This window comes from Choristoneura fumiferana, chromosome 2 (assembly GCF_025370935.1).
Source record: "Choristoneura fumiferana chromosome 2, NRCan_CFum_1, whole genome shotgun sequence".
Classification (NCBI taxonomy): Eukaryota; Metazoa; Arthropoda; class Insecta; order Lepidoptera; family Tortricidae; genus Choristoneura; species Choristoneura fumiferana.
The window spans coordinates 14,324,291-14,349,594 of NC_133473.1; the positions used below are offsets into that span (position 1 = coordinate 14,324,291).

At 36.6% G+C, this 25,304-nt stretch overlaps 3 protein-coding genes across 3 annotated transcripts in view; 2 read left to right on the forward strand and 1 right to left on the reverse strand.

The window, feature by feature from the left end:
• The first annotated feature begins 932 nt into the window (after window positions 1–932).
• LOC141444323 (uncharacterized) lies at window positions 933–3,004 on the forward strand. Its single transcript, XM_074109859.1, has 4 exons — window positions 933–1,094; window positions 1,170–1,191; window positions 1,412–1,582; window positions 2,820–3,004. Exons 1-4 carry the CDS (start codon window positions 1,041–1,043, stop codon window positions 2,933–2,935), a joined length of 363 nt encoding a protein of 120 aa, XP_073965960.1. The 5' UTR covers window positions 933–1,040; the 3' UTR covers window positions 2,936–3,004.
• Window positions 3,005–5,156: 2,152 nt separating this feature from the next.
• Window positions 5,157–17,432, forward strand: LOC141444317 (uncharacterized). Its single transcript, XM_074109848.1, has 5 exons — window positions 5,157–5,363; window positions 6,134–6,155; window positions 6,376–6,612; window positions 12,841–12,942; window positions 17,290–17,432. Exons 1-4 carry the CDS (start codon window positions 5,313–5,315, stop codon window positions 12,939–12,941), a joined length of 411 nt encoding a protein of 136 aa, XP_073965949.1. The 5' UTR covers window positions 5,157–5,312; the 3' UTR covers window position 12,942; window positions 17,290–17,432.
• An 802-nt stretch (window positions 17,433–18,234) lies between these two features.
• Nadsyn (NAD synthetase) overlaps window positions 18,235–25,304 on the reverse strand; it is a 29,444-nt gene continuing 22,374 nt past the window's right edge. The window contains exons 9-14 of the mRNA XM_074109736.1: window positions 25,003–25,158; window positions 23,635–23,849; window positions 22,726–22,822; window positions 21,938–22,063; window positions 20,860–21,036; window positions 18,235–20,310 (exon numbers count right to left, since the gene is read on the reverse strand). Of these exons, the coding sequence (XP_073965837.1) occupies window positions 20,182–20,310; window positions 20,860–21,036; window positions 21,938–22,063; window positions 22,726–22,822; window positions 23,635–23,849; window positions 25,003–25,158 (900 nt within the window). The 3' untranslated portion in view covers window positions 18,235–20,181. The remainder of the gene's footprint in view (window positions 20,311–20,859; window positions 21,037–21,937; window positions 22,064–22,725; window positions 22,823–23,634; window positions 23,850–25,002; window positions 25,159–25,304) is intronic.

A 25,304-nucleotide genomic window follows, 5' to 3' on the forward strand; every position in this document is an offset into this window, starting at 1 on the left:
ACAACACATTTCAATAAACGACGTAAATAGGTACGACAGCCGTAAAAATAGAATTTGTTACAGTCGAATCTAAAACATAACGAAGTACCTCAAGTACCTACTTGAGATAGATTAGGTCGTTCGTCCTTTAAAACGTAATAGAATGTCTATGGTAGGTACTGCTGACAATAATTTTTTCAAACTTTTATCTAACTTGCCCTATTAGGAAATTTAGGTTAAATTTTGTAAGTCGAGTTACACCCAATCCCAGTGGTCGTTTTAACTTGGACTTTTAACCAAAGCTATAAGTATGTATATTGCACAAAAACAGCAAAAAAAACGGATTTTTATTAATTTACTGGTTAAAACTGTGTTAACTTTTTTATTAAAAAAATAAAATTGGTCTCTTCATTAGGTAGGTAAGTTAGTTGTCCCAATGTCCCATTTCATAATAGAAATAAATAAACCGACTTTAAAAATGTACCTACCTACCTAAAAAAAGAGAAATGTAAGTTTTATTTTTTTAATGTAAAGTAAATATATCTACTATATTTTAAGGTCTATCACTAATAACATTGATTATTCCACGGTGAGAAATTATTATGGGCTGGCTCCTTCCAGTTAAAGCCAAAGTTATTACTCGGTGGAATTAGTTATACTTGTTTTTCTAAGTTATGTACATATAGTTCCATTACATTAATTGGATAAGTACAGAAACTTTAAGAAAACTAATCTCATCAATGTAAATGACAATAACACTATTGGGTATACAGCTATACTATTGATAGTTTCTACTGGACAGTCGCCGTCCAGCGAGATACCCCAAGTGTTTTTCTAAGTCATCCTTCAGCGGCGACAGACCTTTCAATAACCGTCACTCAAACGTCACCTGCTACGTGCTACCTAATTATAACAATACCGACATACGTAGGTCATATTTACATTATTCTCATAAACATGTTTTCCATATATAAGTCGTTAGGAATTAACAGAGTTTAGTGTTCGATCAGGAAAGAGTAAATTCAGTTGCTCAGTACCATCCATCCAGTTCAGAAGCCAAAATGATGAAGAAAACTATCTGCGTTTTATTCGTCTTCGCTCTGATAGCACAAATTGTAAGTACAATTCATCACTTAAAATATATTGCAGTTTAATAAAGCAAATATCATTGAAAATAATTTTTTTTGCAGTGTGCCAGGCCGGACGGTAAAGGTAAGTTTAAATTTCCCCTTTTAATTAAAAGATTTACGTCATATTGCGAGCATATTGCCACACTACTATAATTATTACAATTAAGAACCAAAATGTTGTGATTTTTTATATTCTTTTATGTATGTTAGAGTCACTGAAAACAGGCCATTTAAGGAAATAGAATCAGTTGTTATAAAATCGAACTCTGTAGGTACTGCTGATATAATTTTTACATTACCAGATGATGATAAAACCAAGGCCGCTGGAGACAAAGCTGAAGAAGCTACAGAGAAAGGCAAGGATGATGCAGATAAAACTAAGGGTGATGTCGAAAAAGCGGTCAAAGACGTAAAGGACAAGGTGGTAGACGCCAAAGATGCAGTTCATGCAGGGGATACAGAAAGAGTCACAAGTAAGTAAGATCACTTCGAAGACGTGTCCAAACTGCTAGAACTGATTTCCATTAAGTTGAACCTGGTGTCATCGAGACTCATCTCTATCGTTAACCGTAATGGTAACTGATAACCTATTAGGTATGATAAGCCAAAAGCATCTCTACGAAATACATACGAGTACTGTAATTATTGTTGTACTAGATGAAAACCCGGCTTAGTAAAATGTAGACTCATAATAACATGTTTGAAAAAAATTTTTTGCCAGTGTAAAGAGTGTCGTACTTATCGAAAAATCTGACGTATATTCCCAGCCTTAATATTATCACAAACGTACTTTCACAGCTAACCTACGTATCGGTATTTCTCTAGTAGATATTTCTCCTAAATCTTATTTGCCCAAATAACTATGATGTCTCTGTCTCATAATCAAAGAAATAAGACCTAAAGGGCCCCATATACGGCACGATTCGTCTGTATGATCGATCTGATGAAAATCGACGAATCGTACCGTGTGTGGGGCCCTTAAGAGGTCACAATGAAGAACGAAATGCAAACCTGTGACACCTGTGACACGTGATGACGTGACACTAACGCCACTTTGATGTGATGCCATTGAAGTATTACTTCGCACCGCCATTATATACTTAGTAATTTATTCAAGTTTATATTGAAAATACTCGATAATCCGAATTTTCCGCCTACAAGTTGTCGACTCGGATTGACTAATTTTTTACGCTCTTCAATTTGATGTGCATTTCGTTAGAGTCTACCGTAGACCGGTACGAAATTATTAATATAGAAGATACAGAAGACTACTTATCCCTTTGTTTCTCTTAGTTATAATTAGAATGATTATTATAATATCTAGTGCTAGTTACCGATCTGGTCTTGTTAAAGACACCTAAGTACTTTATAAACGTGACGGCGACAAATGACCATGACAATTACAAATACTTTGCCGACTTCAGGAGTTTCGTGTTAAACTAGACTAAGGGGCTGTTTCACCATCCGTTGATTAGCGTTAACTGGCCGTTAGGTGTGATGCCGTCTCTATCTGTTTTGCTCGAATAGACAGAGACGGCATCACATTTAACCTTCGGTTAACGCTAACCAATGGATGGTGAAACAGCCCCTAAGTGTTGGCTGCGAAAATTAGAGCGAATTGTCATTGTTACCTGTCACATTTATAAAATAGGGGGCCAGACTGCTATAGGCAAATTGCAGATTATGACAGTGATCTTTTCTTTTTTATAGAACATGAAAAATCCAAGCACAACCAACACCATAAGATTGGGGATGCTGTTGGAAAAGGGTTGGCCGAAGGTGGAAGATTCATTAAGGAAGGATCAGACATGATGGCTTGTAAGTAGATCTTATAAAATCACAACAATGCCACTTTTTTTTTAAATTATAACAGACTTTATAGATGATTCATGGTACCGAATTTTAACAAAAGTATGCTCAAGTAACCAAATACAATTTCTTACAGCTGTGCTCGACAAATTTCTATTCTAAAAACGACAAAACGAGCGCTCAACACAATTAAAAAATAGCATTCCATCAGCTATTTCAACATGCAAATCATCGAAAAATAAGGATTGCACGAAAAGTTTTTGGTATTTAGAGTAATTCATCATGTGTCATTGTGGTTGCCTTAATTTGAAGTTTAAAAAAAACTTTTTCAGCGCAAACAGAAGACGTAACAAGATTTGGCTTTGCATGTTTTTTTTACTGACCGAGAAACTATGTTTTCTAAAGTGTTGTAACAAGTAACAAAGTATTATGATATTAAAGTAGTATTTCATTGAAATGTTTTTTTTTTTAATTTTCCATCGATCATAGGTAGGTACATACGTAGGTACCTCCTAAATATCGTGAAGAATGACTGTTTCGAATTTTCTTAGCTTCCTAGAAAATACTACGAGTAAGCTTTGCTTAGTTTGGGATAGTTCAATTTGTGTCAACTAGTGTCAAGTATCCCATGATATTTATTATTTTATTATTATTATTCTTTATTAGATTTCCACACTATACGTCAGCATAAGGTCACCATGGTACCGACATATATCTTTACATCTAGATTTTAAAAATATTACTTAAATTATGGTCAAACATTAATTCAGCAATTGAAAATACAAACTGAAATATAGATGCACAGAAAAAACAGAAAAATAAGACCATCACTGGGAATCGAACCCAGGTCCTCGGTAATCCGTACCGCGTGCTATACCGCTACACCACTGATGGTCAACGGTACCGACACGAATTTCCCTATGCACCTCATATCTCAGCTTGTGTTTCTTACTTAGTCACTTAAGCAGCGACGCTAGCGACATCTATGCCGTAAGCCCTCAAACTTTTTTTCGGCATTCCTTTGGAACTAACCGCTCACCCGGACAAGAGATATCGTTTCTAAGCAATCAAATTAAGATTGTTTTTTTTGGAACCTTTTTGTATTTTTTATTTCAATTCCAAATTTTTACTTTTACGGTCATCCCGTAAAACCGAAATTGAAAATACAACTGAAATATAGATGCACAGAAAAAACAGAAAAATAAGACCATCACTGGGAATTGAACCCAGGTCCTCGGTAATCCGTACCGCGTGCTATACCGAAGAAGAAAAGATTGTTTTTTTTTTTGGAGATTGTTTTTTTTTTGGAATCTTAATTTGATTACTTAGAAACGATATCTCTTGTCCGGGTGAGCGGTTAGTTCCAAAGGAATGCCGAAAAAAGTTTGAGGGCTTACGGCATAGATGTCGCTAGCGTCGCTGCTTAAGTGACTAAGTAAGAAACACAAACTGAGATATGAGGTGCATAGGGAAATTCGTGTCGGTACCGTTGACCATCAGTGGTGTAGCGGTATAGCACGCGGTACGGATTACCGAGGACCTGGGTTCGATTCCCAGTGATGGTCTTATTTTTCTGTTTTTTCTGTGCATCTATATTTCAGTTTGTATTTTCAATTTCGGTTTTACGGGATGACCGTAAAAGTAAAAATTTGGAATTGAAATAAAAAATACAAAAAGATTCCAAAAAAAACAATCTTAATTTGATTGCTTAGAAACGATATCTCTTGTCCGGGTGAGCGGTTAGTTCCAAAGGAATGCCGAAAAAAGTTTGAGGGCTTACGGCATAGATGTCGCTAGCGTCGCTGCTTAAGTGACTAAGTAAGAAACACAAGCTGAGATATGAGGTGCATAGGGAAATTCGTGTCGGTACCGTTGACCATCAGTGGTGTAGCGGTATAGCACGCGGTACGGATTACCGAGGACCTGGGTTCGATTCCCAGTGATGGTCTTATTTTTCTGTTTTTTCTGTGCATCTATATTTCAGTTTGTATTTTCAATTTCGGTTTTACGGGATGACCGTAAAAGTAAAAATTTGGAATTGAAATAAAAAATACAAAAAGATTCCAAAAAAAAACAATCTTAATTAATTCAGCACTCAAATAAATTACCTACCCATGAAGGTACGTAATTAATGAAAACAATTGAACGATGTGCGCAACATAGCGTTTGCTCAGCTGATGGTTTGATAAACACCAAGCACGGTTGCCATTTTCTCGTTTGTCCCTCAGTGCATCTCTATCTCACCGCCTTATTTTGAAAGAGAAACATATAATGAGTAAATGGCTGGCGGAATTTCAGACTAAGCGTTTAAGTTAACGTTTCTTTTGAATTTGAATTTCAGTGTTCGATCAGTGGTAGGGTAATTCGGTCGCTCAGATTTTTGTCTACGGAATCATGACTAAAATTTTGTGCCTCCTATTGATAGCGGTATTGGCAGCACAAATTGTAAGTACAGAAAACTTTGCATCAGTGAAAAACAAAAAACAATACATTTAAAAAATCAAAAACCCGACTGCCTTAAAAAATACTAAAAAGAAAAAAACAAGTCTAGTGGCTAGAACTAGTCTGTTATGTAGCTAACTTAAATTTCAACAGTCGGGATCCATTTTAGGTACTAAGAATTTTTGAGCTGGTCGTGATTTAAATGGGTCCCGACTATTGAACTTTAAAGCTACTTAACAGAGTTCTAGCCCAGTAGACTTGTTTTCTTCTTTTTAGTCTTTTTAGGTTTTTTGATTTTTTAAATTGATTGTTTTACTAGAGTTTACCCGCGGCTTCGCACGCGCAAACTATTCGATCTGGAACTTACAATTGAAATTCCGGGATTTTACAAAATTCCCGTGGGAAATCCCAAAATTTATATCGAAATCATCATTGAGGTGTTGTGTTAAGAACAACTATCCCGTGGGAATATCGAGATAAAAAGTAGCCTATGTGTTATTCCAGATGTCCAGCTATCTACGTACCAAATTTCATCTAAATCCGTCCAGCCATTTTAGCGTGAAGTAGTAACAAACATACTTGTCTTAATTCTAGCAAATTCTAGCAAGGTCTTAATTGTAACACGTCTCTAAATTCATCACTTAAAATATATTGATGTTTATAATAGTAATAATAATCATCATCATCTTTATTTCAAGTAACTGTGACTCATTTTGTTAGAAGACAGGCTTATTTAATATAGCAAATATCATTGAAATATTTTTTTATTGCAGTGTGCCAGGCCGGACGATAAAGGTAAGTTTATATTTCACCTTTTAATTAAAAGATTTACGTCATATTGAGAGCATATTGCCACACTACTATAATTATTACAATTAAAAACCAAAATGTTGTGATTTTTTATATTCTTTTATGTATGTTAGAGTCACTGAAAACAGGCCATTTAAGGAAATAGAATCAGTTGTTATAAAATCGAACTCTGTAGGTATAGCTGATATAATTTTTACATTACCAGATGATGATAAAGCCAAGGCCGCTGAAGGCAAAGCTAAAGAAGATGCAGACAAAGGCAAGGATGCTGGAGATAAAGCTAAGGGTGATGCCGAAAAAACGGCCAAAGACATAAAGGACAAGGTGGTAGACGCCAAAAATGCAGGGGATGCAGATGACGACGATGATAACGAAGCGGCCGAAGCTAAAGCCAAAGCCGATGCCAAAGCAAAAGCCAAGGCAGCTGCTCGTGCCACTGCAGGTAAGCTCGATAATTCGGAAATAACATCTATCGCGTTTATGGTTGAAACTATACCAAAAAACAGAGTCGTGACTGACTGAGTAACAGACAATCCACAGCTAAACCCGTATCAAGAAACCTGACATTTAGCACAAATAGCAGATTTTTTTTACGAATTAGGCTAACAGTGGGAGATGCTGATATTGTTCAGCACGACATTCAAGACTGTTGCAGTTTACCACAATTTTCTTTATAGTATTTATTTTAAAGAGTCACAATTTTACTTCAAGAATTAGTGTAATTTCTTAGTAAGATCACTGCGAAGACGTGTCTAAACTGCTAGAACTGACTTCCATTAAGTTGAACCTGTCACGGGGTGGTGTCCGGGGAAGTTTTAAGAGTAAAGAAGAAGGCAGGAACAGGGCAGACAGTAATATTTATTTAAGATAATAATAAAAGGGCACCTGCGGACAAACAGACGCGGTCTTAAGTATCTAAAAGGTATGCTTTGACACTGTATCAACAATTATAAAAATATATAGTTAATCAACTTACGTTTCCGTGCCCAGTTCTTTATTTATATAATTCATTGGCACTGAAGTCCAGCAGTATTACGATCTAATGAACTTAAGAAGCTTCACTAATATACTGCAATTATTTGTAACTGGATAAGGATAAAACCTTCCTTCATAAGTAGAAAATTATAAGCTTGTTATGGAGTTTTAGGAGATTTATAGGATCTAGGATAAAAGACAGGTATCTGTTAAGCTCGGAGGCTCTTCGGATGGCTACTTGACGTAAATCGAACAGGTGTGGAATTAGAAAAGGAAAAGGTATCATCGAGACTCATCTCTATCGTGAACCGTAGTAGCACACGGCAGCCACGCCGTACAAAATACGCGTTCTTGAATCATTGAACATAGGCACGACGACGTCTGTACACGCGTCAATGTGTGCGTAAGATACACAGGGCTGACTATCGCAAAACCCTAATAAGTGCTACCAATGACATTTAAAAGTACTTATATGTAGGTATGGCTTAGATAGTGCAAATCAATGTAATCTTACCCATTTATTTAAACCTAATTAAAATGTGTCTTGTCTGTGTATTTAAGCATTATTATTTTCAATTACAATAGATATACGACCACAAACTTAAACGAATTATTCGGTAGGTAGTTATTTAATGTATTAATATGTAAGTATATGTATGAATGTAAATTGTAACCTTGTTATATTTCTTCTTTCTTTCTATTTATATATAAGTAGGTAGGGTACCCTTACCATTTCGCAAAATGATTGCTCCCGTAGGTACTTAGTCCCGTCCCGTGCGGCCGACATACATCGCGTTGCGCACCCGACTGCTTTCCTGCGGTTTTCCTGCAATCTGCGCTTGAGGGGTGGGGTAACTCGGGGCGGAGCGTGGCCATTCTGTTCGTTAGTACAATTTTTTTTTTATTCTATGGTAGTAGGTAACTGATAACCTATTAGGTATGGTAAGCCAAAAGCATCTCTACGAAATACATACGAGTATTGTAATTATTGTTGTATACAGAAGACTACTTATCCCTTTGTTTCTCTTAGTTATCATTAGAATGATTATTATATATCTAGTGCTAGTTACCGATCTGGTCTTGTTAAAGACACCTACTTTATAAACGTGGCGGCGACAAATGACTACGACAATTTTATTACAAATACTTTGCTGACTTCAGGAGTTTCGTGTTAAACTAGACTAAGTGTTGGCTGCAAAAATTAGAGCGAATTGTCATTGTTATCTGTCACATTTATAAAATGGGGGCCAGACTGCTATAGGCAAATTGCAGATTATGACAGTGATCTTTTATTTTTTTATAAAAAAATCTTCAGAATCAGAATGTGACAGTCAACTTTGGAGCCATAAAATTTTATGGCTCTAAGCCCAGCGATTGTTATTTCAAGATTTTATCCCTAGGTATCCAGTGGGAATATCGGGTCAAAAAGTCGCCTCTGCGTTATTTCAGACGACCAGCTACCTACATACCAAATTTCATGACTAAGCCTAGCGGTTATTATTTCAAGATTTCATCCCTATCCCGTGGTAATATCGGAATAAATAAAAAGTAGCCTATGTGTTATTCCAGACGTCCAGCTACCTACATACTAAATTTCATGACTCTTAAGCCCAGCGGTTATTATTTCAAGATATTATCCCTATCCCGTGGGAATATCGGGATAAAAACTAACCTATGTGTTATTCCAGAGGTCCAGCAACCAGCATACCAAATTTCATGGCTCTAAGCCCAGCGGTTGTTATTTTGAAATTTTATCCCTATCCCGTGGGAATATCGGGATAAAAAGTAACCTATGTGCTATTCCAGAGGTCCAGCTACCCATATAGGTACCAAATTTCATGGCTATAAGCCCAGCGGTTGTTATTTTGATAAAAAGTAGCCTATGTCCGTCTCCTGGTTCTAAGCTACCTTCCAAACAATTTTCAGCCAAATCGGTACAGCCGTGCCTGAGTTAAAAATAGTGTAACTAACACGACTTTCTTTTATATATATACTAGCTTTTACCCGCGGCTTCGCTCGCGTTAACCATTAACATTTCAATGAAGCAAGCAAGCAAGCAAGCCAGCAAGCATGCAAGCAAGCATGCAAGCAAGCACGCAAGCAAGCATGCATTCAATCATGCAAGCAAGCGTGGAAGCAATCGTGTAAGCAAGCATTAGTCATACTTGTTAGAGTCAAAATGGTGCACTTCGTGAAGAAAGCAAGCCGCTTTGCACAGTGATAGTACAGGCTAAACTGAGTAATTTGACCCGCAGCAGCGGAAATTTCACCCCTTAGGAACAGAGATGGCGCCACTTCTTTAAAAACTATTTCAAAAAATTCTACAAGCTAAAGTAATAAACCGATTTCAATGTTTAATATCTCAAATGAGAGCCTATTATATACGTTACTTATAAAAAAATACTAAAATAATATTTATTTAAAACTTTTGGCAAAAAACGCCATCTTAAGTTTCTTTTTCTTACCTGATTGGTAGTTTTTACTTGATTGCTTAAAAAAACTGTATGCAACATGAATGGTTTAATGCATATACATTTTACTGAGTACATAAAAAGTATTTAAAAAAAACCGACACCGATACCTATCATATTTCACGAAATATGAAAGTTTAAATGTGAGCACAAATTTCTTAAAAAGATATTTTAAAAAAATCTCCAAAATGTTTAATATCCCACATTAAAGCTTATAACATTCATTATTAAGGAAAAAATAGAAAAAAATATTTACTGAAAACTTTTAGCAAAAAACGCCATCTTAAGTTTTTTTTTCTTACCTGATTGGTTGTTTTTACTTGATTGCTTAAAAAATACTGTATGCAACATAAATGGTTCAATGCATATACATATTACTGAGTACATAACAAGTATTTAAAAAAATATTCGACAACGATACCTATCATATTTCACGAAATATGAAAGTTTAATTGTGCACGCTTTTCTTACAAATAAATTTCAACGAAATCTTCAAGTGAAACTAGTACTCTGATTTTAATGTTAAATGAAAAGAAGAAAGAAATTAACTAATTTATTAAAAAAATGACTAAAATGTTTTTTCCTGGTGTTACGATAAAATATAACATATGTACATCAATGTTTGAAATAAAACACATTTGAAATAAAAGACATGTCAGTCGTACCAATCAGGTAAGAAAAAAAAACATAAGATGGCAGTTTTTGCCAAAAGTTTTCAGTAAATATTTTTTTTATAGTTTTTTTGTACACAATGAATTTTATGAGCTTTAATTTGGGATATTAAACATTGAAATCGGTTTATTAGTTTAGCTTGTAGAATTTTTTTAAATATTTTTTAAAGAAATTTGTGCTCACATTTAAACTTTCATATTTCGTGAAATATGATAGGTATCGGTGTCGGTTTTTTTTTAAATACTCTTTATGTACTCAGTAAAATGTATATGCATTAAACCATTCATGTTGCATACAGTTTTTTTAAGCAATCAAGTAAAAACTACCAATCAGGTAAGAAAAAAAAACTTAAGATGGCGTTTTTTGCCAAAAGTTTTTAATAAATATTTTTTTGTATTTTTTTATAAGTAACGTATATAATAGGCTCTCATTTGAGATATTAAACATTGAAATCGGTTTATTACTTTAGCTTGTAGAATTTTTTGAAATATTTTTTAAAGAAGTGACGCCATCTCTGTTCCTAAGGGGTGAAACTTCCGCTGCTGCGGGTCAAATCACTCAGTTTAGCCTGTACTATCACTGTGCAAAGCGGCTTGCTTTCTTCAGGAAGTGCAGCATCCGGCCAAAAAATGGTCGTAACAAGTATGACTACATGTGATTATGCAAGAAATGGTGCAGCAAGAAAGCAAGCGAGCATGCTTTTTCACACATTATTAAAAAAACGTTTGTGTAATCCTTCCTTACTATACTATTATAAAGGGGAAAGTGAGTTTGTTTGTTTGTTTGTTTGTTTGTTTGTTTGTTACGCTTTCACGCCGTAACTACTGCACCGATTCCTATGAAATTTTGCATACGTCATATTAGAGGTCCAGAATAAATAATAGGATATTTTTTATCCCGAAAAAAATTGCCATTCCCAAGGGATGACCAAAAGTTTGTTTTTGTATTCTATCCGCTGAGCTCACTCTCTGCATAGACTATGAATGCACATTACACAAGCGTTTTTTTAATAATGTGTTAAAAAGCATGCTTGCTTGCTTGCTTGCTGCACCATTTCTTGCATAATCACATGCTTGCTTACACGATTGCTTCCACGCTTGCTTGCATGATTGAATGCATGCTTGCTTGCATGCTTGCTTGCATGCTTGCTTGCATGCCTGAATGCAGGCTTGAATGCATGCTTACTACTAGCACTATTTCTTGCAAAATTTCATGCTTGCTTGCATGCTTGAATGCATGCTCGAATGCATGCTTGCTTGCACTATTCCTTGCATAATTACATGCTTGCTTACATGCTCACTTGCATGCCTGCTTGCATATTTGTTTGCCTGCTTGCATGCCTGCTTGCACGTTTGTTTGCTTGCTTGCATGCTTGCTTGCATGCTTGCTTGCATGCTTGCTTGCATGATTGCTTGCTTTCATGCTTGAATGCAGATTTGAATGCATGCTTGCTTGCAGCAGAGCTTGAAACATTCCTTGCATAATTACATGCTTACTTACATGCTCAGTTTCATGCTTGCTTGCATGCTTGCTTGCATGCTTACTTGCATGATTGCTTGCTTGCTTGCATGATTACTATTTCTTGCAAAATTACATGCTTGCTTGCATGCTTGAATGCAGCTTTGAATGCATGCTCGAATTCATGCTTGCTTGCACTATTCCTTGCATAATTACATGCTTCCTTACATGCTTACTTGCATGCTTGCTTGCATGCTGACTTGCATGCTTACTTGCACGCTTGCTTGCATGCTTGCTTGCATGCTTGCTGCATGCTTGCTGCATGCTTTAATGCATGTTTGCTTGCATGCTCGAATGCATGATTGCTTGCACTATTCCTTGCATAATTACATGCTTCCTTACATGCTCACTTGCATGCTTGCTTGCATGCTGACTTGCATGCTTACTTGCACGCTTGCTTGCATGCTTGAATGCATGTTTGCTTGCATGCTCGAATGCATGCTTGCTTGCATGCTAGAATGCAGCTTTCAATGCATGCTTGCTTGCATGCTCGAATGCATGCTTGCTTGCACTATTCCTTGCATAATTACATGCTTCCTTACATGCTCGCTTGCATGCTTGCTTGCATGCTAGAATGCAGCTTTGAATGCATGTTTGCTTGCATGCTCGAATGCATGATTGCTTGCACTATTCCTTGCATAAATACATGCTTGCTTGCATGCTTGCTTACATGCTCACTTGCATGCTTGCTGGCTTGCTTGCTTGATTGCTTGCTTCTTTGAAATGTTAATGGTTAACGCGAGCGAAGCCGCGGGTAAAAGCTAGTGTGCATTCATAGTCTATGTAGAGAGTCAGCTCAGCGGTTAGAATACAAAAACAAACTTTTGGTCATCCCTTGGGAATGGCATTTTTTTTTCGGGATAAAAAATATCCTATTATTTATTCTGGACCTCTTATATGACGTATGCAAAATTTCAAAGGAATCGGTGCAGTAGTTACGGCGTAAAAGCGTAACAAACAAACAAACTAACTCACTTTCCCCTTTGTAATAGTAAGGATAATTTGTCTTATAATTTTATACCCGTTATTTACAGACTGTGAAGAGCCATTCAAAAAGGCAAAAAACTCAATCATACCTAAGACAGCAACCGCTTTGCAAGCATTCGCCGACGATTTCTTCGAGATATTCGAATGAGGTGCTCAATTCAGTATGTTTTTAAAAGCTTTTATTTATTTTGCAATGGATACAGGGTGTTTGGTAGCTACGTGCAAAGCTTTAAAGGGGTGATAGCCTAGAGATTTTTGAACATTTTTAACCATATATGTCTTACACGAAATTTGTTATTTTTTTTATATTGAAAATTTAGAAATTTTATATAAATACCCAGAATTTGATAGTCACGAGTCAATATTGTCCCAATGAGCGTTAATTTGTAAACAAAATATTTTATTTGGGATAGTTTATTTAAAACTTTGATTTTGAATTTAGAAGTTTTTTATCAGACTGTAATGGACTTTGGTGTATTGTGTTGTGATGGTACTGTGGAAATTTTAAAACATTCGATTTTTTAATGTATTTTTTTAATTAATTAATCTTCTATGCACTAATGATTTTTTAATGTTTTTTTTACCTTTTTTCCGTGTAATTTACTAGTTAAGTACCTTTAACGTGACATATATTAATGTTTTATATATGTGTTATATATTTATTGTATATAGTTAGGTATTTGAGGTTTACATATGCATTTATATTTATTCAAATGTTTTGCTCTATTTGTCGATCCTTGTTTTTTGATTGCTCCTCTGCCACTCAAAGGTTGACTGGCAGAGATCCCTGCAGGGATAAGTCCGCCTTTGTACTTAACACTTTACTTTTATTTATTAACCTTTTTGTTTTTCCTTTTTGTAGAATAAAGAGTATAAACAAACAAACAAACAATTTCAAGACCAGTTTAGTTCGGCTCACGTAAAAGCAATTAACAGACCAAACGGGTGGAAAGACGTGAGGCGCGGGGAGGGGACACGCGCCGCTTGGCTGTGCCGTCGCGCTATTGGTTCGGCAGTCGACCTTTGCTTTCCGCACCGAGTCCACGCTCCTTTCGCTCCCAAAGTGTTTAGCACGATGGTTTTGCATAGAAAGGAACGGAAAATGATCTATGATGTTCATTGCTTCATGAAAAAAGAAGCTGATAGTGGTGCCGCAACAAATTTAAAACAATGTTTGCAACGGACTGCTGAGGCAACTAAAACTTCCGTGGCTACAGTGAGACGAATTGTTAAAAACGCAAAAAAGTTCTGAATTTGTAGCTGTTTTTCGCACACCCGGAAAAAATAAAAGAGTAAAAAATAAACCCATAACAGACATTGATAGTTTTGATACAATATTATAGAGAGTATTTTCGTGCGCGACGGTACCCCTGCGCAAACACATCCCCTCCACTGTCACCCAGCGCTCTTTTTACGTGAGCCGTACTGTACTGTACATTCTTAGCGAGTGCTCCCTGAGTTTAGTTTTTACTTTTTATCTCTGATTTAGCAAGCAATGTGAATGAGTGATACCTTAAAAGAAAGAACAATAAACAGGCATGTTTTAAAAAATGCTTGAACATTTCAAGGATTTTTAAATTATGGCACAGAAAATGACTGTTCCAACCTAAGATATTTTCAGTTATTTCGAATGCCTCCATTTTGTTTTCGTGACAAGAAATAAACTTAAAAATTATTTCATTTTGTCCAATACACATTAAACTATCCGAAGTAAAAGATTTTGTTTACAAATTAACGCTCATTGGGGCAATATTGACTCGTGCGTGACTATCAAATTCTGGGTATTTTCCTAAAATTTCTAAATTTTCAATTAAAAAAAAATTCGGCTAAGACTAGGCTAAAAATGTTCAAAAATACCTCGGCTATCAACCCCTTAAAGCTTTGCACATAGCTACCAAACACCCTGTATTATGTTTGCTAAGGGCAAAGTCGAGGTGGTCTAGTGGTATGACCTAGTCTCTCAAGCTGCTTTTTGAAATTTACCATGACTTTTACGGTGAAGGAAAACGTCGTGAGGAAACCGTAAAGTTCCCAATCCGTACTGGGCCCGAGTGGCAATTAAGACACAAGCCTGATGGAAGCGAATTTTACCCACTTCTGGCGATTCTTATGGGGATTCACTTGAAATTTGGTACAGATGTGTTTATACGACAATGCAAGTAGCCAACAAAAAATAATAGCCAAAAAAGATCATTCAAAAATTCAATTTTTTTAAAAACTTATTTTTGTAGATATGTGTTTCCGATCTTGTGACCTGATTATGCTAATTCTTTTTTGTTCAATTGAGGCATTGATATTTCGAGGCATACTTATATACATATCATCTATATTTTTGAAAACTAACAAAAAGAGCGTAACCGTGTTTGCATGGAAAATCGGCCCTTTCATCAAATGTTTCCTGTAATTTTTTCAAAATAATCCAGGTGCCAGGTACTTCATACTATAAATTGGAAAAATAAAGGATACGGTATACCCATAAATATGTAATACCCTTAAGAATGCAATAATGCCAGTATCTACATCGTTAATAATAAAGAGGTTGCAATGTCGTATCTTTTGCGACAAAATTATCTTTCATTCACCTATTTATTATGTGGCTCGTTTGCGGGTATGGGTATACCGTATCCTTTAATTTTCCAATTTATAGTATGAAGTACCACCTGGATTATTTTGAAAAAAATATATGTTGCAGGCCTTTATATAAGCAATCACCTAACAAAGAACTGTTGGTGTCGCTTTTCTAGAAAGCAAGAAAAAAAAAACTGAAGTTTTATTTCCTACATTTATCCAAGATTTTTTTGGCACTCTTAAATATTATTTCAAGAATATGTGAGTCATTATGTATATATTACTTTTCCAAAAGCTTACGTGAATCGCATTAGCCAATTTGGGGAAAAAAAATATTTTGAAAAATTAAAAAAAAACATATGAGAAAATTACAAAGACAGGAAATAATACTTGTCACAAGGGCTCTTTTAAAAAAAAAAACAGGAAACATTTGATGAAAGGGCCGATTCTCCATTCAAACACAGCTACGCTCTTTAATAAATATTGCATTGCTTTCAATTGTTTCCCGGCAATATCTTTCAATCTACATAAAACAAAATACAGAAAGGGAGTAAAATACCAGTACCAGTACCTACCTACTTAATTCAGAGCCGATTTAAAGTAGTATATATGTCGGCGGCCGATCGTAAATTCCGCCAGATCACGAAATGTTTAAATTAGATCGTTTCCCCAAACTCGTTAATTCCGCGTAGCAAACTTTCCATTCGTATTTTTCCCCACTCGAATTTATTTTCGTTCGCGTTTTTCCCCATTCTTAAATTTACACCAGACGTATTTAATCCATACATAATTTTTCCATTCGCATATTTTCCCATTGTATTTATTTATCAATAGATTATTTTCTTGACGGGATTTTTAACCATTCGCATATTTAACCACACAAACGGAGAGGTAGGTTAGGTTAGTTAGGTATCTTCAGATGCCCGAAGGGCAAACCGCTCAGAAATAGGAGCCCCGCGAAGCGGGGTTCCGTCGGCATAAGGCGTAATGGATTGCCTATTGAGAAAAAAGTCGTAAAACATGCGAATGGTTAAAAATCCCGTCAAGAAAAGAAACTATTGATAAATAAATATAGTGGGAAAATATGCGAATGGAAAAATTATGTATGGATTAAATACGTCTGGTGTAAATTTAAGAATGGGGAAAAACGCGAACGAAAATAAATTCGAGTGGGGAAAAATACGAATGGAAAGTTTGCTACGCGGAATTAACGAGTTTGGGGAAACGATCTAATTACTCCACGAAATTCCTAGGCATACCTATCGTGAAATGGCGCCATTTCATGATATGCCTAAAAGTTCGCCATATCACGATATGCCTGAAAAACAATACGGCAGATCGATTAGAGCAACGCATTCGTCGATATTCCTAGCTCTATATCGGACACATCGTAATATGCCGAAAAAAAGAAAAATGTTGGTACGACGAGCGAAGCGAGGAGTTGTTAATATGAATCGTGACCACAACGCACGAGCCGAGCGAGCGAATCTATCTGATATGCCTAGGAATTTCATGATCTGCCTAAACTGGCTAAACCATGAAATGGCGTCGTTTTATGATATGCCTAGGAATTTCATCATTTGCCTAAACGTCACTAGGCAAATCGTTAAACGGTGAGTTTTGAAAGATATGGCGGATTTGCCTTAGCCACCACCCCCACTAGGAGACCCACTTGCTCGTTTGCCATCCAGTGGAATAAAAAAAAAGCCAATTCATGAAATGGCGCCATTTCACGATATGCCTAGGAATTTCGTGATCTAGCCGATTTTACGATCGGCCGCCCACATATAAGTATATTCTAAAACTATATTAATACATACACGAATTGCATTCAGATTGTTTTTTATACCAGTATGCAGGAGCGAAACTACATAATATGAAAGTCGTTTAACATGTTACAGGATTATGAAGTCTGTTTTTCTTTTTAGGCCTGCCCATTTAAAAATACCTCAACTATAGATAACTATATACCCGTCATGAGTTCTAATACATTGCTACATCAGTCATCTGGTCTCCAAATAAAATCCCGTCAATTTCTATGTTAATAAACATCATGAGTACATTTTGATAACTGTCTTTTATTTTACTACGTCACTCCCACTCCCACTCTTGTACGTCAACTCGTTCATTATTATATCAAATAAAAATACACTTGTAAAAATATGCATTAAACTAACTTAAAATACAAAAAGACAGTCGGGTGTCCGAGGTTTTCAGGTTTTTTTAATTAAGACCTTGTATACTGATGCCCGTTAGGATTCCGAGAGATTTCAACTACGAATTCCTGAGGTCATAAGGAATTAAACGCCCAAGACTCGAAAAGAAGCATTCGTATTCTTAATATGCTTTTAGGGTTCCATACCCAAAGGGTGCCAACAGGACCCTATTACTGAGACTCCGCTGTCTGTCTGACTGTCTGTCTGTCTGTCCGTTCATCTGTCACAGGGCTCTATCTCTTAAGCCGTAAAAGTTAGACACTAGATTTTTCCACAGATTATGTATTACTGTGGCCGCTATAACAACAAATACTAAAAATAAAATAAAGTTACAAATTAAAGGGAGTCGTCATACAAGAAACGTGTTTTTCAGCGTTTTTTGGTTGCTAGGCGTTTTTGAACATGAAACTACCGTGAGACTCACTCAGTTTCGTCGGGCGGTCGCGCGAGCAGAGCGGTGGCGCGTAGTGTGCGTGTTGCGGCAGCCGCCGAGTCGCGTGCTCCTGAGAAGAAGGGCTACGAAATAGCCCGAAACATGTCGAGCTAAACTCGGTTTAAGACGTGAGTTATCCGTTACAATATCATTTACGTCCACTTGCAGGCTTTTTAATCTAGGTTTAAGTGGTCTTAAGTCCTGTCAGATCCATACAAGAACTGTCAGTTTCAGCCTTTAATCGAGATTTAAAAAAGTCTACAAGTCGTCCTTAATATGCTAGGCGTTATTATAAAAGCTAAAAAAACATACTAAGTATTTAACACTATTTACAAGGTTTATAATACAGTTAAAAATGTATTCACACTAGTAGTAGTAGAGCTTCTTATTATTATAGTTGCACAACATAAATCCGCCGAATATACGAACCGCGCTGACAGCCTTTTTTTTATGAGCCGCGCGCCGAGCAGGCAATGGTTTCAGAAGCAAATAGCCAGAACCAAAGAGGATGACAATTCAAATTGTTTTTTATTCGAAATACTTGCACAAGTGCTTACATTTCGGCGATATTTTTCGAAGCGTTTCTTTCGCTTGCCCTGTTTGTTTATTTATTGTTTGTTCGGGTCAAATCTTGGACGCTAAATTTGACCCACTTCCAGTGGTCCAATCGACTTGAAATTTGGCATACTTATGTATATTTGGTGACAATACAATAATCTGGTAGCGACATCTTGGTGGTCCTGCCAGGATCGTCTCTGCAGGAGGGAACTCCTCAATAGTTAATAGTACCGACTTGAAATTTGGTACAGATAGGTATATAGTTTAGATGACAATGCAAGACAGTCAACAAAAAGTACATTAGGCAAAAAAAGCTTGTATTAAAAATGATATTTTTAACAAAAACTTATTACAAGCATTATATTTATTTGCAGTGTAATGTGTCTACTCGTATGTTCGCTCGGGTGGAATCTTAAAACTCAAATTTGAAGTGGATATCTTCAACCGATTGAGCTGAAATTTTACACGCATGTATAAATCCGATGACAATGCAATATTATTATGACACGGAGTTGATCTGATGACAAAGCTAGGGGGTGACCATATCAACTCTGTGATAAACGACTATACCGCATCGAGTTTGGACTCGTTTGATTCGTCTTGATGAGTACTTTGGTAACCAGGGGCATAAAGTACAGTCAGCATAAAATAACTTATATTAGAAGAATTTTAAGAAAAACTTTCACTGAGCTGTTTCCGGAACCCTTCATGTACGAGTCCGACTCGCGCTTGACCAATTTTTTTATTCAGTTTCGTGTGTGTGTGTGTGTGTGTGTGTGTGTGTGTGTGTGTGTGTGTGTGTGTGTGTCAAATCTTGAAAGTCGTCTTAACCTGCGTGAGTTGTACCATAGTACTATAACCATTTGTCAAACCTGTTATCAAATTTCATTAATGGTGCAACTCACTCTAATGGTCGTATCGATTTAGGAAGAAAAGATTTGATCTCAACTAGCTTGCACTTAATTAATTAATCCATTACCTACGCGTATGTACCCATACCTAAGTAACAGAGTAAAAAACAAATTATCATCTTAAAGATATAATAGCAAAAATATAGTTTCAAGAACATTAAGCAACTAGTGTATTATTTAGATTAGATAACAGCCCATTTTGTACTAAAACATAAGCCTTATACATTATTAAATATCGGAAGAAATTCTAAACATTGTGCTGCACGCGTATTATCAATTTATCACATTAATATCGTCACGAAGTAAATTAATATTTAAAAAAATTAGTAATACGGGCAAATTACCAATTATTGACACAGTTTTTCTGCATTGCCAATTTTACATAATGACTGAAACAAACATCTTTCTGCGTCGTCATTTAAATCAACATCAGTTGCGCGTGGAACTTGGCAAATATATACGTTACATAATTGTAAATTAAGACTTGTTCTACCATTTTTAACTTGTTACCGTGCACGACGACAGTGCCATATTAAGTTGTTGGGCCAATATAATAATTACAGTATGGATCGCCACAGGTTAACGACAGAGTCTAATTACAATTTATTTCCCCTGGATAACTACGACTAGAGAACTAACAACTGAAGCAAAAAACAGTATCACTTACGTAAACAGTATGCGACAGAAAATTTCTAAACGTATTTAAATTAGTACTCCTTTTCTTTCCCCGCGTGTATTGAAGGGCGCATTTGAGCCGGTTCCACTTTTGACCGCTTCCTTTTTATCGCCGTCGTTTTTAGCCGCACCTTTTTGCTTCGTCATTTGTGCAACCTTGAATAAAGCAGATTATTTTGTTACTGTATATAATCAGGCGTTACTTTGCGGAGGTCCATATCAATGAACTAAAACAATTACTTGGCTCACCCGCGACCTTGTCATAGCTAGGTCTATGCAAGAAATGTGTGTTCATGCAGTTCCTCCACCTCCACACTGCAAGAACACACACAAATCACACAAACCCATCTATTACCACCACCAAACTACATTGACGCATTTCGAACTGAACCTGAGCTCATCTTCAGAGCAACACAATCGTTCAATATGCTACGAAATGTTAATCTAACATAGATAGTACTTAGTTCATTATAAACTTGATTATGCTACTCCGCGAAGTAGTGCGACCAAGCCATGCCATAATCGTCCAGTTAATTTTACCATACTTCTGCTTGGAAAATAAAAATCAACGCAAACGCAACCAAACTCACAACTAAAGGAAGAGTAGGGTAGGATTAGTTAGGCTTATTAGTGATGGTGATTTGGTTACGTTTGTAATTAATTATTAACTAATTAAGGTTCGCCATTCCTTACTGAGATACTCACAGAGTCATCGATGGCTTTAAACTGCCAGCTCCAATGTACTCGGTACAAGAAAGGACGGTGGTCGAAACGGTTGTCGTCCGGTGAGTATGATTCCGCGTGATACGAAGGCGTTAGGATCGTCATTTTGTGCCTATTGATTGCATAGCAACGGAAGAAATGCTTCACTTTCTCAGCCACCTGAAAATAATTAGCACAAAACAGTGGCATGATTGACTGTAAGGGGCTGTTTCACCATCCATTGATTAGTGTTAACTGACGGTTAAATGTGATGCCGTCTCTATTTGTTTTGTTCGAATAGACGAAGACTGCATCACATTTAACCGTCAGTTAACAAAATCAATGGATGGTGAAAACAGCCCTTAATGTCGTAGGGAAGTGGCTAAAACAGAGATTTGAAAAAAAAACTGTGATATGATCAAATCACGCAGGATGTTAAAATGGCGAATCCATTTGATCATTTGCCTAAAAAAAATTATCATTTGATCTAACCCCATAATCTGTTTAGTGAAATGACAAAATCAGTCGAAAAAGGCAACTCGTTTCTTCATTTAAATAGATTTGTTTAGTGACTTTTGAGAAAATCTCTTAAACACGTGATTGCGTTGACTAAACGAACTCGCAAAGTCAACTCGTTTTATCGTTTCACTAATCCAGTTCAGAGATTTGACCAAATCACCAATACTACTTTACAGTAGAGACTTCATCATATCGCAGAACGTTTGTAGTGCAATGTTAAAACGAGTTGATTTTGCGAGTTCGTTTCGTCAACTCACTGACGCGATTCAGGGATTTTATCAAATCACTAAACAACTCTGGTGAAATGGAAAACCGAGTTGCATTTTTTGGTTGATTTCGTCATTCTACTAAACAGATTCAGGGATATGGTCAAATTATTATTTTTTCTAGGTAAATGATCAAATGGATTCGCATTTTAACATCATACGCGATTTGGTCATATCCCTTAGAGTTTTTTTTTGCTATTGTTTTTTCGAGGTTCAGTGCACCTTTGTAGAGATTTGTTCAAATCCCTCTTTTTACCATTTCCCTGCAACATAAATACTGTTCTGTGTGATCTCACCTCCTGCGGTGTGCACTTGTCGCTCCACGCGTGAACAAGTTTCTGGAACATACTAAACGGACCGCAGTTCTGCATTTTGCGAAGCCTTCCAAACTCTGACAATTCCGCATACGTCATACCCATGTCCTGTGGATATATCATTTTTTATAGAAGACCTATGATGCCTCTTGGTACCTATATTATGTGTCAAAAACACGTCCTAACTTAGCTTTTTTTTTAAATTCGTTTTTTTGTTTTTGGTTAGATTTTTTGGTTTTTTTTTTATCTTCAAGTTAAACTAAGATTTCATGGAATCTTGTGGCAGTGAATAAATACCTAACTCGTGTTTCCAATACCTAAGATACGAATTCATTATCAAACTTTTTTTTTCGTACAGTCACCAGCACCAATAACAGACACAACAAACTGTGATCTGATACGACTATATTTCTAGGGCCAGTAGGACTTGTCAGATAATATTTTTGCACGGTCCGCTGTGGCAGATATGAATACAGTTGACTGTAATTGGCAGGGGTAGGTACAATTGGCATGGGCAATGGGTACTTGTTATAAATTAATTTTGTCATAGAAAGAAAAATATATTTTTTAAATACTCGTAAAGGTAAGATCTGATTTAAAAATAGTAAGGGGCTGTTTCACCATCCATTGATTAGCGTTAACCGACGGTTAAATGTGATGCCGTCTCCGTCTATTCGAACAAAACAAATAGAGACGGCATCACACCTAACCGCCAGTTAACACTAGTCAATGGATGGTGAAACAGCCCCTAAATATATTATAATACTTGCCTGTTCATCTGTTTGTGTGATTTGACCGTCCGTCAACGGTTCAAGTTCGGCTGTGGGCGGAGCCTGGAGTATCTCCGATAGCGAAGGTAAGAAGAACCTAAGACATAAACAAATTAAAACAAGTTTAAAGCCATTGCATGAAGATCACTTTTACGCTGTACTCTGATGGCCGTAGATATACGTTGTTGGCGTTGAAAAGTTAAAGCATATCAAGAGCTCACATACCATTTTTAAATTAAAACAAATGAAACAAAGTTAATATATTTTTTATGAATGCAAATGAAGTTATCAAATTAAATTTTATTCAAGTTAATCAAAACACAGTTGTGGTAGCCTACTGATAGGATGGCCTCTCAACCAGTATCCTGGAGTCAAACTCAGAGTTTGGCACCTCTGAGTTTTTTGTAGTCCTACTAATAATATAAATGCGAGAGTTTCTGGGTATGCGTGTGCGTGCGTGTGTATGTTTGTTACTCCTTCTCGATAAAATAGCTGGACGGATTTGGATGAAATTTGGTATGTGGATAATTGGACATCTGGGATGGGCTACTTTTTATCTCGATATTACCACAGGATGGGGATGAAATCTCGAAACGTCAATTTATAAGATTAGAAACATTAAATTTGGCACGGGTGTTTATATGCTATACGTTAATGAAATTCACGTTGTAACTTTTGGGAATTATCTTTGGATCTTAGTTACTTAAATCGAGGAATTTTAATTCAACTGCCGGATCTAATGGATTACGGAGGACGTCGACTGAGGAGATGGCGGGACGATTCCGACGCGTACGCAAGGGATTGGCGTATGCAAGGGATTGGTGTGGAGATCAAGAGGAGAGGCCTTTGCCCAGCAGTGGGACACTATTCCAGGCTAGTTAAAGAAAATGCAAGAAAATTTCTCCTTACCGACTCTTAGCATACTGCAAGAAGGACTTCAAATCCGTCTTAGATATGCCTCCGATAGGGTTAACGTCTGCACTGGAGCAGTCGTACTTAGTCATGTAGCCTCGAAGAGCCTCGTCGACGTTAGACGAGCCTAGCACTAGCAAGCCGCCCGGCCTGCCTCGCACCCATAGCATCAGCTGGGCGAATAGATATGACAGCACCATCCTGAGGCGTGCCTGGAATTTTTTTCATCACAATTTAAAGTTTGTAGACATAGTTTTAGATTTTCGCAATTTTCACTCACAGGACTTAACGTAATTAAATATTTTCCAAAATACCTTGACGATACAGCTCCGTAACAACTCCGGAAGGGAGAAGCAAAACCTCCTAACACAAATATTACCAGGAGGGGCCGGACATAAATACTGTGAACTATTACTACGATGCTAAATATTTAATCGATATTTAATAATAAATAATATGTATACATATATATTTTTTTATTTACGTATTTTTAATTTTCTACTTTCTCTCGTGTCACGACACGGCAATGACATCCACGGAAGTGACTGTGTGCGCGAAAATGAGAAACACCTGAATACTCTTGTCTTGCCGCAGTAATTCCGATCACAGGTACAGGTAGTGCCACTGCCACCAGGGTTGAGGTTACACACACAAGAACATATTGTCATGTAATAACAGCAGGATTTTGATATTAACTCATTCATTCTCCTTTTATGCAATCAATTCTTTTTGTAGCTATGTGTGTATGTGTAAACATTCACTCCAACTCTCGTGGCACTACCTATATACGGTATTTGACAACTCCTGATTTTGCCATATCTTAATATTATTATGAAAATATAGAAATACAGATAGTGTTTAGCGAAGGAAAATTTAAATCGGTTGAAAATTGGACGGATTGTGACGTCACATGCCAGTATGTCTTTCTCTGTCTAATCTTGAATTTCAAACCTTTATAACTTTGTTATTTGTAAAGGTAGCTTAAAAATTGTTTTTCTATTCGATAACAGGCATTGTTTAGTTTTAATTTATAAAACATATACAAAATAGTCAAATACCGTATTGAGTACAGTGAGCTACTACCACAGCTCACTCACATATATTGATTAAGCAGCCCTCTAAGCTGGCAACATATCTGTAACCTTCTATAGCGTTGCGAGTGGTAACACTTACTCTACATACCATCAGATGAATCTAGGGCTCTTCAAGGCTAGAATGAATACGCTGTTCCTATATACGTTCCTAGATACACCTTTCGCCTCATCTGCACTTAACATTAGGTGAGATAGGGGTCAATCACTGTCAGTTTAATGTAAAAAAAAACCTAGCTTATTGGCTCTCTCATGTCAATAAGAAAAGAACTACCTGTATATTCTGTAGAGCAAGGTTCTGCCTCGGGCAGCCTCCGTTGGTCCTGAACTTAGGCACCAGACCGGTTGCTGTAGTGAATATGCCAATCACAGCGCTGACGGCCGCGTCGATCATAATCGGGAAGTGATAACTGCCTATTTGACTGGCTAGCTAAAACAAGAAATAAATTGCATAAACCAGTGTTTTTCATCCAGCCCCCTTATTCTGATAGGAAGCCTGTGCACAGCAATGGGAAGTATTTTAAATATCTACGTATGACGAAAAATGCACATCATCATGGCGCCACCTTCTTCGGC